The sequence below is a fragment of the Notothenia rossii genome, assembly GCF_949606895.1.
Source record: "Notothenia rossii genome assembly, chromosome: 2".
Lineage (NCBI taxonomy): Eukaryota > Metazoa > Chordata > Actinopteri > Perciformes > Nototheniidae > Notothenia > Notothenia rossii.
Window position 1 is genome coordinate 15,413,780 of NC_136904.1, and position 12,704 is coordinate 15,426,483.

The 12,704-nt window shown below is 37.2% G+C and overlaps 1 protein-coding gene across 8 annotated transcripts in view; it reads left to right on the forward strand.

Moving 5' to 3' along the window:
* Window positions 1–12,704, forward strand: part of spon1a (spondin 1a) — a 102,284-nt gene that overhangs the window by 73,839 nt on the left and 15,741 nt on the right. For all 8 annotated transcript variants that reach the window (XM_079663519.1, XM_079663518.1, XM_079663521.1 and 5 more), the window contains one exon: window positions 10,307–10,371. In XM_079663519.1, the coding sequence (XP_079519645.1) occupies window positions 10,307–10,371 (65 nt within the window). The remainder of the gene's footprint in view (window positions 1–10,306; window positions 10,372–12,704) is intronic.

The window sequence follows — 12,704 nt, forward strand, 5'->3', positions numbered from 1 at the left end:
AGAAATTACGGTAACAAATCACCCGGTTCTTTACGGCCAGAACTATTTACCGGGATACAAACCGGAGGAACCAGGCATGGAGGGAGGTGGCAGAGACAGTGGGTGAAACTGGTAGGTTTTTGCCTGTTTGAGGAGTTTATATCCAGTTTACTTAGTTTTAACATTGCTATTGCTTTGTATGTCGGGGGCGGGAGATTCATGTGATTGGTTGTTGGTCGCGTTCCTCGCAAAAAATCGCTAAGCTTCAGACACGCCTGTGTGTGGACGGGCCGTTACAGTCCAATCCAGGTTGGCATTTGAAAGCCAATTAATGCATGAGCATGCATATAATTTTGCAACTCAGTATAAGGCGCTGATCAACATGTACACAGCCGCAAATCCTATGCATCCCATGGAAAGGCTCACACTGCTTGATATGCGTACTGACAATAATATATATCCCATATTTACAGCTGTTTTTCGAAAACAGCACCTGTACTAGAGACAACGCAACACGTGTGTCAGTGTTTTTGAGTTTATCTTTGGTGGTGTATGCTCTGATAGCAACTGAGGAATGACACACATAGCATTGCAAAAGCACTCACGGTAATTCCTCCTACATCATTGTTTTATTTGAGAAGGTATATCGAGATATTCATACTTTGGACTCAAATGTCATGCTGGGTTTGTGTTGTGTAAAGAACTTCCATGGAGTTTACAATGAATATCAAATCAGAACCAGTTCTTCATATGTAAATCAAACAGAAATAATGAATGCCAAGGCTATTAATGGAACTTGTAGACATAGTTTTGTGAGAAAGTATTTGCACAGAAATGTGTCCTGTAACGAACCCTCATGATGCATTAGTGTCGAGCAATGTATTCCCAGAAAAGCACAAGAGACTGGTTTTGAAAGCAAAAGCAAACGATGTAAGGGTTGCTAAGGTTTTTCTTTGCCAATGAGAGAACCATTCACTACTTGGGAATTATCTCGTTGCTGCAGTATTCAAAGACTACACCCTGAGCCCGCCTTGAGCCAATTTCATGGCTGATCACCTCACTGTGAGGGACTAAGACAGGGCTATTGCACCCCAGCAGGATAGACTTGGTCTCAGGGGTTCAGAGGTCTCAATGACAATGGCCTCACTTCCAGCATAGTGTCTCTATTAAAAAGGTCAAGAGCAAAATCAAATACAAATTAAGCAGAAGCCACATTTTGGATAATACACTTGGCTGTAATGTAAATGTTAATTCCTAATCATACTGGACCCATTCAGAATATTAATTGCTGAACTGCAGTACTAAAGTTGGGAAGAAAGGAACAATTCTTTGAACCCTTGGGTTGGATTATTTATAATACAATCTTAATATGTTAAATCTTCAAGATACTGAAAGACAGATCAATAACAATGTGATGGTTCAATGTAAATCAGTGACGCTGTGCCCAGATGGAACAGCTGTCGACCTTTAATGAACATGAAGGTACAGTTTATGCAGATATCTACTTTTTTATTAAAAGCGTCAAAATCAAAACAACAAATATTGTCCAAGAGTTTTATTAACCACTGGGGGGTCATACATTGACAATGTGCTCAGAATTGCCAGAACCAGAAATATCTGATGCAGCCACCAAATACCATGTTGCTTGTCTTAAGCACATTCATGGGTAACAAAATATAAGGTTGCTTTCTTTTATAGACAATTCTGATTTAATAACAACAACACCACATTGATTATATAAATATTGTGCCACACAATACCCAGTTTATGAGAGTGTCTTAAATCGGGAGTAAATGACTTGCCTGACATTGATAAATGTGCGCTGGCTTCCCTGGACTATAGTGAGATTACTTGGAGCAGATGTTTTGTTTATGTTTAGAATATTTTCACACTTTGTACTCCGTGATTCAAGCCCTGGTCTTTGTCCATGTGGGCAGATGTGTCCGGCTGACAGTTATTAATGAAGCAGAGATTGTGATGCACAACATGATGCATCAATACAATGATTGAGGACAACAACTTATTTGCATTCCTTTAAAAACGTTTAGTCAATTTAAACGAGTTTAACAAGAGATCAGAGGTTTCATCTGATTTGCAGTTCAAAACAGTAAACACAAAAGGAAAGGAAGATCCATTGTAATCATTATTTATTTTGTGAACTTTGCCGTGCTGTAAAGGTATTGAAAGGATGAGTCAGTAGAGTTTTTAAACAAGTTTGAAGCTTGGTTTTAGTTGTGTCATGACACTTGGTCATCATCAACAATCATACATTGGTAATTCAATTAAACAATGAAAATCAAAAGAAGATGTGAAGGCTGATGTTGTGCGTGTGTTTATAAGTAACTAATATCTTGCCGTATTAAAGCATTTACCTTGAAAATACACTTCTTGAGCTTATCCTAATGAGCTGCTGAGAGGTTGTCCCTTAGCTGATACCATGCAGGATGCAACAGAAATATAAATTAGATTTTGCTCAATATTAAATTAGTAGTAGGAAATGACAGGCTCTCTGAAAAGCTAACCACTGTGTGTGCTGTGCAGGAGAAGCGAAGAACAAGTTACATTGCTAATAGGGTTCAGCTTGAGCTGTCATTAGAGGAAATACACTCCATTCGAGCAGCAGAAGGTCTACTTACTCGTAATCTTTCAAATTCCATCCCTCTCTGCCTCCCGCTGACATAAAGTAGGGAGTGGATTTAGAAATAATTCTACCAGTGGGAGGACTTTAATTAGTGGTGTTAGATGTCGTCCAATTAACAGCTAACCAGAATATACTTCATACTGTTCTGAAAATAGGAAAAGTATGGTGGCCCCTATGTCCGAAAAACATTAAATACATCTAATTTAGTAAGCAGAATCCATGTTTTTCAAAGGACATTCTTTACAAAGACAGTCATTTGCAAGCAGGAAATGGCTAATGGAATATATTATAACGTGCTTTATCTTCTTTGGTGGTTTTGAATGAAGAGAAGATGCAGAAGTGTACCTCTCACAGTCTTGTTCTTTTTGCAGGATGATAATCAATAACATTTGGACAGGAAAACAAGTTTTCTTCTAATTTAGGAAAACAGAGTTACCTTTTCAAGCTAGGACATTCTGTACTTTGAAGAAATTAATTTTACAACTTTGGCTGTTGTGTAAAAAAACATATGCAGTTGACAGCTTGTCAAATTGTTCCATGTGTGATTTGTTCGGCTCTCACTCAGAGACCTGCTGCTACATTTCTCAAATTTGTCTGACATTCTTGTGCTAGGTGCTCCTTGTCACTGTTAAATAAACAGGCGGCAATTTTCTTCAAATTTTATATCTTGAATATAATGGTGTAATTGATTGAAGGAATGTTAGCACAGTCATACTTGTTAATTGAGAAAAGCATTCAGGGTCTTGGGATTCTGTGCCAAGGTAATGATGTGTTGCACATTCTGTCATTAAGCAAAAAAAGATGTCTCCACTACTAGTCATTAAACTCAAAAGCAAAGTTGTGCGAAGTGCCAAAAGTGAGTTAATTTATGGTAGCATACTTTGAAATGTATCTCTAATGGAAGGACTCATCAAATGTCACTGATATTGGAATTGCATGAGAGGTAAACAGCAGAGCTTAATGTTACTAATGCACTTGTGAAGGATACAAATTACGGAAATGAGAAAATCATAATGATATAGCGATGTGTAATACGTGGAAGCATTCAAAGTCTTTAACCTTTCATCGTCATAACTACACTGTAGCTATGTTCGTATGACAAATACAAAACCTTGAATCTGTTCAAACCATGCTATGCTTTTTTCATCTGGGCGCAGCGCCACTGGTTTACATTGAACCATCACATTGTTATCGATTTGTCTTTCAGTATCTTGAAGATTTAACATATGATTGTATCATAAATGATCCACCTCAATGGTTCAAAGAATTGTCCCTTTCTTCCCAACTTTGGACTCATTTTGTTTCTTAATTGTTGATTTTTCATGTGATTTAACCTTGAAAACTGCAGTTCAGCAATTGATATTCTGAATGGGTCCAGTATGATTAGGAAGGAATATTTACATTAGTGCTATTATTATGCACAATTAGGCTTCTGCTTAATTTGTATTTGATTTTGCTTACTACTATTATTCTGTTTTTATTTAGTCCATACGGGACAATATTGTTGCTGTTAATATGAAAAGTCCACATTGGTGATTTTTTATACTTTAAAATGCATACGAAGAATGACCTTTAAAGCATGTTTCATGTTTTTCAAGGGCCCCAGGACTTTTTACATTTGACTGAAGCTATCAGTAATATTATTAATCTCCAGATTTAATTGTTCTCATTAAAGTCTATAAAGTAACAAACGTCACACACAAAAAACAATATACACATGCAGCAATTGCTTTAATGGAAACTATAAATAATGTGTTTAAAGTAGGGGTCTCCAACCTTTCTTCATCTGAGATCTACTTTGAAAAAATGAAAGTGGCCAAGAGCTACTTCCATTACATCGCTTACATTTATTCAAGTAGCCCTCATCAGTTGAATTAAGCTACTTAAGCTACTAACAGAGGAGACGGTGATTGCGGAAGCTTTTTCCTCCTGCCTTCACAAACTTTACACGTATTTATCAACTGAAAATAGTAAGAGGACATTCATACTCTGCAATCCGACTTGATTAAATCCATCAAAAACCTGACATGATGATAACGAGTGTTTTTAAAAAAAACACAAAGCCCTGTGTCTCTGTGCCGCTGTCACGTCTGTTCCTTGATATCTTCGTCACCGACCAATTTAATATTCGTGTCACAGAAAACATTCAAAAACAAAAAAATGTTATTGTCCAGCCGCGGCCGAAAAATCAAGAAGCAACGTTACTACGCTATAATCAATAATCGAGCGGTGAGCTACTGAAAAGCTGTCCGCAAGCTTTTCAGTAGCTCACCGCTCGACGTGTTGGAGACCCCTGGGTTAAAGCTATGTAAGTCAAGGAACTTTGAACTGGACACAGGGGTATCTGCATGTCTGGAGGACATGTGGGAGATGCCCTTGCAGAGGTGTGTGTTTCTATCTAACTACTACAATTAAAGTGTACAATAAATTACAAATGTAGTTTTTCTTATGTCAAAGATGTTGGGGCTAATTTGTGTCATTTATAACTGATTATATACTGAGTGGTGTAGCCTAAGCATGATGCTCTACTTGAAAATGATGTGCTGTTTTGGATCATACTTATTATAAATATTTACAAACGACAACATATTAGTTATGTTTATGAATTAAGTGTTGCTGTGGTATTTTCATGACCACAGTAAGCTGCGTTTCGCTGATAATCGTGATAATTGTGCTAATGATATTAGCCCCACTGATACCTATTAAATGAGTTTCCCTCACCTATTAAGAGCTTTACCCTGTGATGTACTTTCACTTTAGGGAGGGAGAAAAGTCCCTGCTGTCGTCTCCTAAAAAGAAACACACATTTACACAGTGGTGCAGAGTTGCACTTTAAAATCCACACACCTGTCTCCACTTATATTTTATAATCACTTCTGGAGAAAAGCATTCTATCAATTTTAACTTCCCATTGTATATGAATCAATCAATCAATCAATCAATCAATCAATCAATCAATCAATCAATCAATGTTTATTTATATAGCCCAATATCACAAATGTTACATTTGTCTCAATGGACTTCACAGTTTGTACAGAATATCAGTATGACAATACGAAACCCTCTGTCCTTTGACCCTCACATCGTACAAGGAAACACTTCTAGAGAAAACCCACAGTTTAAAGGGGAACATGGGAGAACCTCAGGGAGAGCAACAGAGGAGGGATCCCTCTCCCAGGACGGACAGACGTGCAATAGATGCCGTGTGTAAATCGAAGAGTTAATACATTTTACAGCGTAGGTAGACCAAATGTTTGGAAATACCTGTCTATAATAAGAAGATGAATCCACGAGGATGTCAGCAATCTTGTGGGAGCCATCAGGGAAGTAGTATGGTGAGAGTCAGGCAGGACCGCAGAGACTGGTTCAGCCACGACTCGAAGTCCAGGACTCAGATCCAGTACCTCAGAATAGAGCATCCAGGACACACGACCACAGCAATAGTATTAGCCTCGACTCAGGATCCCGGCGTATATATGGACACAGAAAAGAGATTTGGAGGAAGCTGGGTTAATCGGAACATGAGTACTGTACACAGGTACAAACAGACAGAAAGACGAAGTAAGGTGTGTTCCCCGACAGTCCAAGCCTATAGCAGCTAAACTAACGTGTCTACGTACATGCACTCCCTTAGGATAGGTTGAGGGATAAGGGGTAGCAAGTAAGAATTAAGAAACGGAGGTGGAGAGGCATACGCAGGGAGAAAGGTCCCCACTGGAACCTTAATTGGAATTTGTGAGAGGTGAGCTATTCAGAGTTAGATATTTTGGGATGTTCAAGAGCAAAGTAGAGGGAGAGAAAATGAGGAGACTGTGATGTTGTTTCTGGGGTTGCAGGTGCAGAACATAAAATGTGTCCTTTTCAGCAGTTATGAGTCGCATCTTGACAGTTCAATTTGTTCTGCAAATGGCTGCCAAGAGACAAAATTATTGGCGAGGGTGTTTTTTTGGCTTGCTCACTATCCTTGTCACTGTCTTTGACGCTGCTGGTTGTGAGATATCCGTTTCTCTAAAGGTCTCGCAGCAATATTCGCCAGCTTTATTCTTTATCTCACCTGTTTTGTTCTTTCTTTTTACCTTCAGCCAAGGAAATTGGATGGTGAATAACTGTCCTAGATCTCATTTAGGAGAGAGGTGGTCTGATAAAAACTAAACTTTCTCTCGATGTATTTTTATCTTCAGTTACTTGAGAAGGGGCAATACGGTCACAGCTTTAGTGTATTCAAAAACAAATATAAGAGTTTGAATCCACCCAGGAACAGAAACCAAACTAGCACCTTGACTTTTTTTTTCACACTTCAAATGCTATTCATTTTAAGTTCTGAAGTGCTTCACTTACTGATTTAATAGTTACTGAAATGTTTATTCGAAAGTGTAACGCTTTCCTAAGAATGCAATACTGTGTTGGGTTGTGGAACTATGCAAAAAGCACAAACATATCATATTTAAATCCTGAGCAGAGGCACAGCCCATCAGTAACACCCTTGAATCTGAAATAGGATTAGTCTGCTGTGCTTATTATCAGCCTGTCAGATTTCCTGCTATGCAATTCAATAACACAGAGCCAGAGATGGGTGTGCTGTCGTTTTGGCTACTTGAACAAACCCTTTTTCTGACCACAGGAAATAGAGTTGCAGCAACATAGCACCTTGTAAATATGCATACACACATTCTTTTATGAAAGACAGAAATTTGCATGGAAATTGAACACTTTTCATCCGTTTTGCAACACCTGAAGAGTACATTTGTGACCATGTCATCTTCTTCTCTGTGGCTTTTGACTAGATTGTTGCGCGTTTGATTGATCCATATACTGGCATTTTTTTTAAAACCCATTTTTCCACAACATATTCTCATCCTCTCATCCCCCACATCCCATGCATACTATATCTGTAGCTGATGATACATGCAATCTAATATTCCACTGTAAACACTAAGCTTGCTCTAAAGAAATAAGAATATTTGTATGCTTTCCACAATGGGAAAACATAAAATGCATCCAATGGGGATTAGACACAATAACACAAACACAATACAATACAATGTCATCTTCTATGAAAGCTATGCAACAAAAAGAACAGCTGAATTTGTAAAGCTTTATAACAGGGGTGTCAAACTCAATTTCATCGAGGGCCACATTAGCATAGTGGTTGCACTCAAAGGGCCGGTTGTAACTATATAAATATACATATATAAATATATAATTATATCGGAGCACCATATCAATTATGTACAAACTAAACTGTCAAAACAATAGGTATTTTGTATCGTACTAAGAACATTCTCGATGAAAAAATACTCAGAACTCTTTATAACAGTCTTTTTCTCCCTTGACTTTATTACTGCTCCGAAATATGGGGAAACACATACTCAACAAATCTACAAAAAATAATGACATCTCAAAAAAAAGTATTATGAATCGTCTGTGGTGTTGGTAAATATGAACACACAACTCCCATATTTAAAAAACTCAATCTATTCAAATGTGTTGATATAGTTAAGCTTAAAACAGTACTGATTATGCACAACATTTTCCATAATAAAATGCCTACTAACATTCAAAAGCAGTTCCAAGCCACAGTCATGAAATACCCAACCAGGCATCCTAACTGGTTGTGTAGCAAGCCCTGTAGAACAACCATCAAATCAGACAGCTTATCCATAATCGGAGTTAGAACGTGGAATGGACTTCACCCAGACCTTTCAAGTATCAATAGTCATCAACATTTCAAAACTAAAGTAAAAACAATTATATTTGCAGATTACTCCAGCTAACAGGTATTGGATATTCCCAGTATTACTTATATACTGTATGCATTCGCTTTTTTCTTGCCCTATTTTATTTTATTTTTTTCAGTTTTCATTGGTTTTCTTTGTTTCTTTGTACTCCTTAATTTCTATACGTTTTTGATGAAATAAATGCCATTATTATTATATTGATGCTAATGATGATGCACGGGAGGGCTACTCCCCATAAGCTATGCTTCAGCCCTCCTGCTTCTACTAATTGTGTTCATTTGTGTGTAGGAATTATACGTTTTTGTTTTTGTATGATTTTAGTAGAATAAATAAAAAAAATAAAAAAAATATATATAAAATAATGTATTATATGTTACATTATTGCCTCTGAATTGGATTTTTATCGGATAGGTTAATAACTAACTACGTCTGAAAGCAGAAGTCCAGGGCAAATAATTGCAAGTCTCTTCAGTGGCATGTCACAAAACGAGATGCATTGTGGGACATCTAGTTTATGGGCAACCTGCTTCTGTAAAGTGGCATGTAACCGTATAATAAACATATTATACTCTTTGCATGCTCTTGCGAGGCCACATAAAATGAAGTCGTGGGCCGGATTTGGCCCCCGGGCCTTGAGTTTGACACCCCTGCTTTATAATGTAAATGTCAATTTTTATTGGATCTTTTAAGGTATTGTTGTCATTTATGTAGACCTTGCTTTTGCAGGTGTCCCTATCAGTATTCACTTCAGATACTGTGTGCATTAGCCAATTTCAACCAGAGATTTTTTAAATTACAGAGTTTTTATTGACTTGTGCACTGAGGGTTGAAAAATGGGAATAGTCTTTGGCAAATGGACCCCATTTTTACTTCAACTATTTTAAGAGGATGGTGAAGCTGTGAGTAGAATAGGAACCTGGGGACATGGGGTCTAGACACTGATGGTGATGGTGATGAGATAAAAACAAGGCTGAAGGTGAAAGAGGAGATTTGCTGCAACAATATTGCATAAAATGACAGCTTACAGAAGCAGAGAAGAGAATATATTTTAAGTTTGGCAGCAGCCACGTGATTGGCTGAAGGAGATCGTGGCAACATCTAGTAAACAAGTGAGAAATTAGCTGATTAAAAGCAGAGAGTGAATGAAGCATGAATATAGTCTCTCTGATTAAACTTACACTACACTTCCTTTAGCTTACCATTTTCAAGGCTGTACTGACATGTTTTCATTAGGGACAGGCATGCACTTAGACTACAGCATGTACAGAGGGGGTGTAAATGTATAACATGTCTGCACAGCCCTCCACTTTAAAATGTAATACACTGTAGCCATATGCTGTCATATTGTCATTATCCTAAGTGTACTTGTTTTTAGCTTTTAAGGTTCTTTGTATTAGTTACATTTAATATTGGTGTAAATACTGTTCTTTAGTATCCTTTTTAATGCTAAATTGTTTCTTAAGAATACTTGTTTTCTATTATCCTTATATATTAATTTTTTTACCCACTATTGCAGCTTATTTTTCTTAGATTGTTTATGTTCGCTCCACCAGATACCAAAGCAAATTCCTTTTACTTGGCAAATCTGATTCTGTTTGCTGCTATATTAATGTTCTTAAAGTCGTAAAACCTTAAAGTTAAATCCATAAAATAATGTAATCATTTAAGGGATGATCTTTTGTACACTCTCAATGTGAAAGCGCATGTTGAGGTTTGATGAACTTTAGCAGAGGCCAATTCAAAAATGTATCTTGCCGGAAAGTGTAATCTTTGAACACAAAAAACATCATTATCCCCTGACCATAATGAACCATATTGTGTAAATGGAAAGTCTTCCATTGTTCTTTTTTTTATCATTTAGCAGTGAAGCAGGATGTTTCAAAAGTGTGGATTATTTTAGTTGACTGAGATTCAGCTTTTGTGTCTTTTGTCTGTCTCTCTTCTTTAGGGTGATGAGGTCCTGACAGTCATCAAAATGAAAGCACAGTGGCCGGCCTGGCAACCATTCAATGTGTAAGTGATTTATTCTGATTATCACATTTTCTACTTACTGTGCTGCTGGTTTTGCAAGTTTAATCAAAAAAAGTGAATACAAATTGAAAATCATCTTTTCATTATTTTACAATGTTTCAACCTACCCAGTAGTTTCCAATAGGTTGATTGGAAATGACTGTATAAAGTTTACTTCAATAGGCTTAAAACTTGATAAAGTTTTGCCACAGATTCCAAGATCTTCCTCTGCTCTTGTTATTCTTATTAAAGCACGGTGGTCTCCTCTCTTTCAAAACGCTGTGCACAATATTTAAGACCATAGAGACTAAAACCCCTAATATTAAACTTCTAGTCCTGTCTTCATAGAACCGTGGCTTACAGTATGAATAGTATATATTGTACCATGAATTAATGCATGAATGTATTATTGTGCAATGTTTAAAACTATTCCCAACATATATTGGATTACATAATAATTGTACATTTCTGTAGGCCACATTAGAGTGCTCCATCTATATTTTCACACTGTTGAAAAAAACAACAGTGTGAGGATAGGAACAACTCTTACATATTTTACAATCAAATCAGATCAGACTGTCATCAACATTTGTAAATCACCAGACCTTTTTCTCCCCTATCTTGTACAAAATAAATCAGCACAAAGACTAACTTAATAAAACATCTTGCTTCCCTCTTTAGGCTTTTGCTGCAGAGTTATTACACTTTAACACATCAAATCACACTTTGCTCTCTTAAATCATGAAGATTGGACACGATCAAAGAGATGGGATTCACTTTGCACTTCATGGTTCAAGGTTATCTCAGATTTCCCTCCAAGGCTAATTTGATTTAAATTCGGGGTGCACATACAAACACAATGCAAAAAGACAATGTAAGCAACAGCTCAACAGAATAAATCACAGTGCAATCACAGCATGTTACCCTTACAATACATTCCTGATGTCACACATATGGAACAGGAATAATAAGTAGTTTGTAGGAAGAGGAATTGTTGATTTTCAACCGACTGGGGAGTCTCGGGTTACAATGACCTCTTCTTTAACAGCCAAATTAACAACTCATGTTGAGGTTCCTCTCTTACATGCCTAACCCCAGCTGTGAATGTGTTGTATTACTTAATCATTCTTGAGCCCAAGCACCCGTTATAGGTCTATGGTTTAGTGGCTCTGCGATTTTAATTTGCTCCTCATAGATGTATATGTCCACTGTGATGGATTATTTTAAGCATTTATCAAATCATATTGCGTTAAAACGAATAAACAAGTTCATGCAGGGGCCTTTATTTCTGATCTTAGAGTTCAAAGCGAGAGATAGAGGAGAGGACATTTCCTGAAATGTACTGGCTTGGGACTCGAACCAGCTTACTAGGCAACAGTGACCTCATATGGGCCGTCAGCTCCAACCACTGAACGGCCAAAATATTATCAACAACTTGTAAGCCATGTTATAGTAATTAATTCAAAAACAAGATACTGTCGTAGTGTCAGCAGATACAGTGGTAAGAAGTTAGCGGAGCCCAGAGCGTGCTGATCAGTGAAAACCCAGCTCAAAGGTGCCCTGAAACTGCCAGCCACACCATGCACACTGTGTTTGTGTGCATTTACTCCTAAATTCACAAGAGCCATTTAATCTCTTATTCATGAGAAAAACAAGAAGCTTGTTGGCTCAGCTGGCTCAGAAGAAGTTCAGTGGTTAAGGCCTGTGTTGTTTTAATAACCAGGGGACCTCAGCAAGGGCTATGACTTTAGTCTCAAAAGGCAAGGAAACAGGAATAGAAGTAATGATATCCACTAATCAGCTTTCTGTGTGCTGTGCAGTCAACCAAATAATTGTTTCACACGATAATTGTGTATATCAGAACAAGTACGTTGATTTGGAGCCAGAGAAGGAAAGGCAGTTTTGTATTGATAACTACAAGTCAGTCCACGCTTTACTCAACCAGCTGGAAGACGTATCTTGTAAAGCCTAAAGAGTCTTAATTAGCCTCACATTTAAAAAATGCATAGAAGCATATTAACGTCAGCATGTTCAACAGAAGGATGTGTTTGTGAGTCTCGGTTCCACTAATACTGTGTACATATTCATGTTTGTCCTTTCCGGTGTATGTCTGTATTAGGAGGGATTTTGCTTTAATTCGAACAATTCAATTCCCTTAATTAATGTCAATTATCTCGTCATCCCTATCCAGTTGTTTTAAACATATGGTCTTCAATCAAAGCTTTCAATAAACTTCCATTTGATAAAAGGGAACAAGATAGATGGAAAGAGACAGAAAGCAGAAAAAGGAAGCAGTAGAAAGAGTGCTTGTTTTTTAAGTAATCACTTCATCTAAA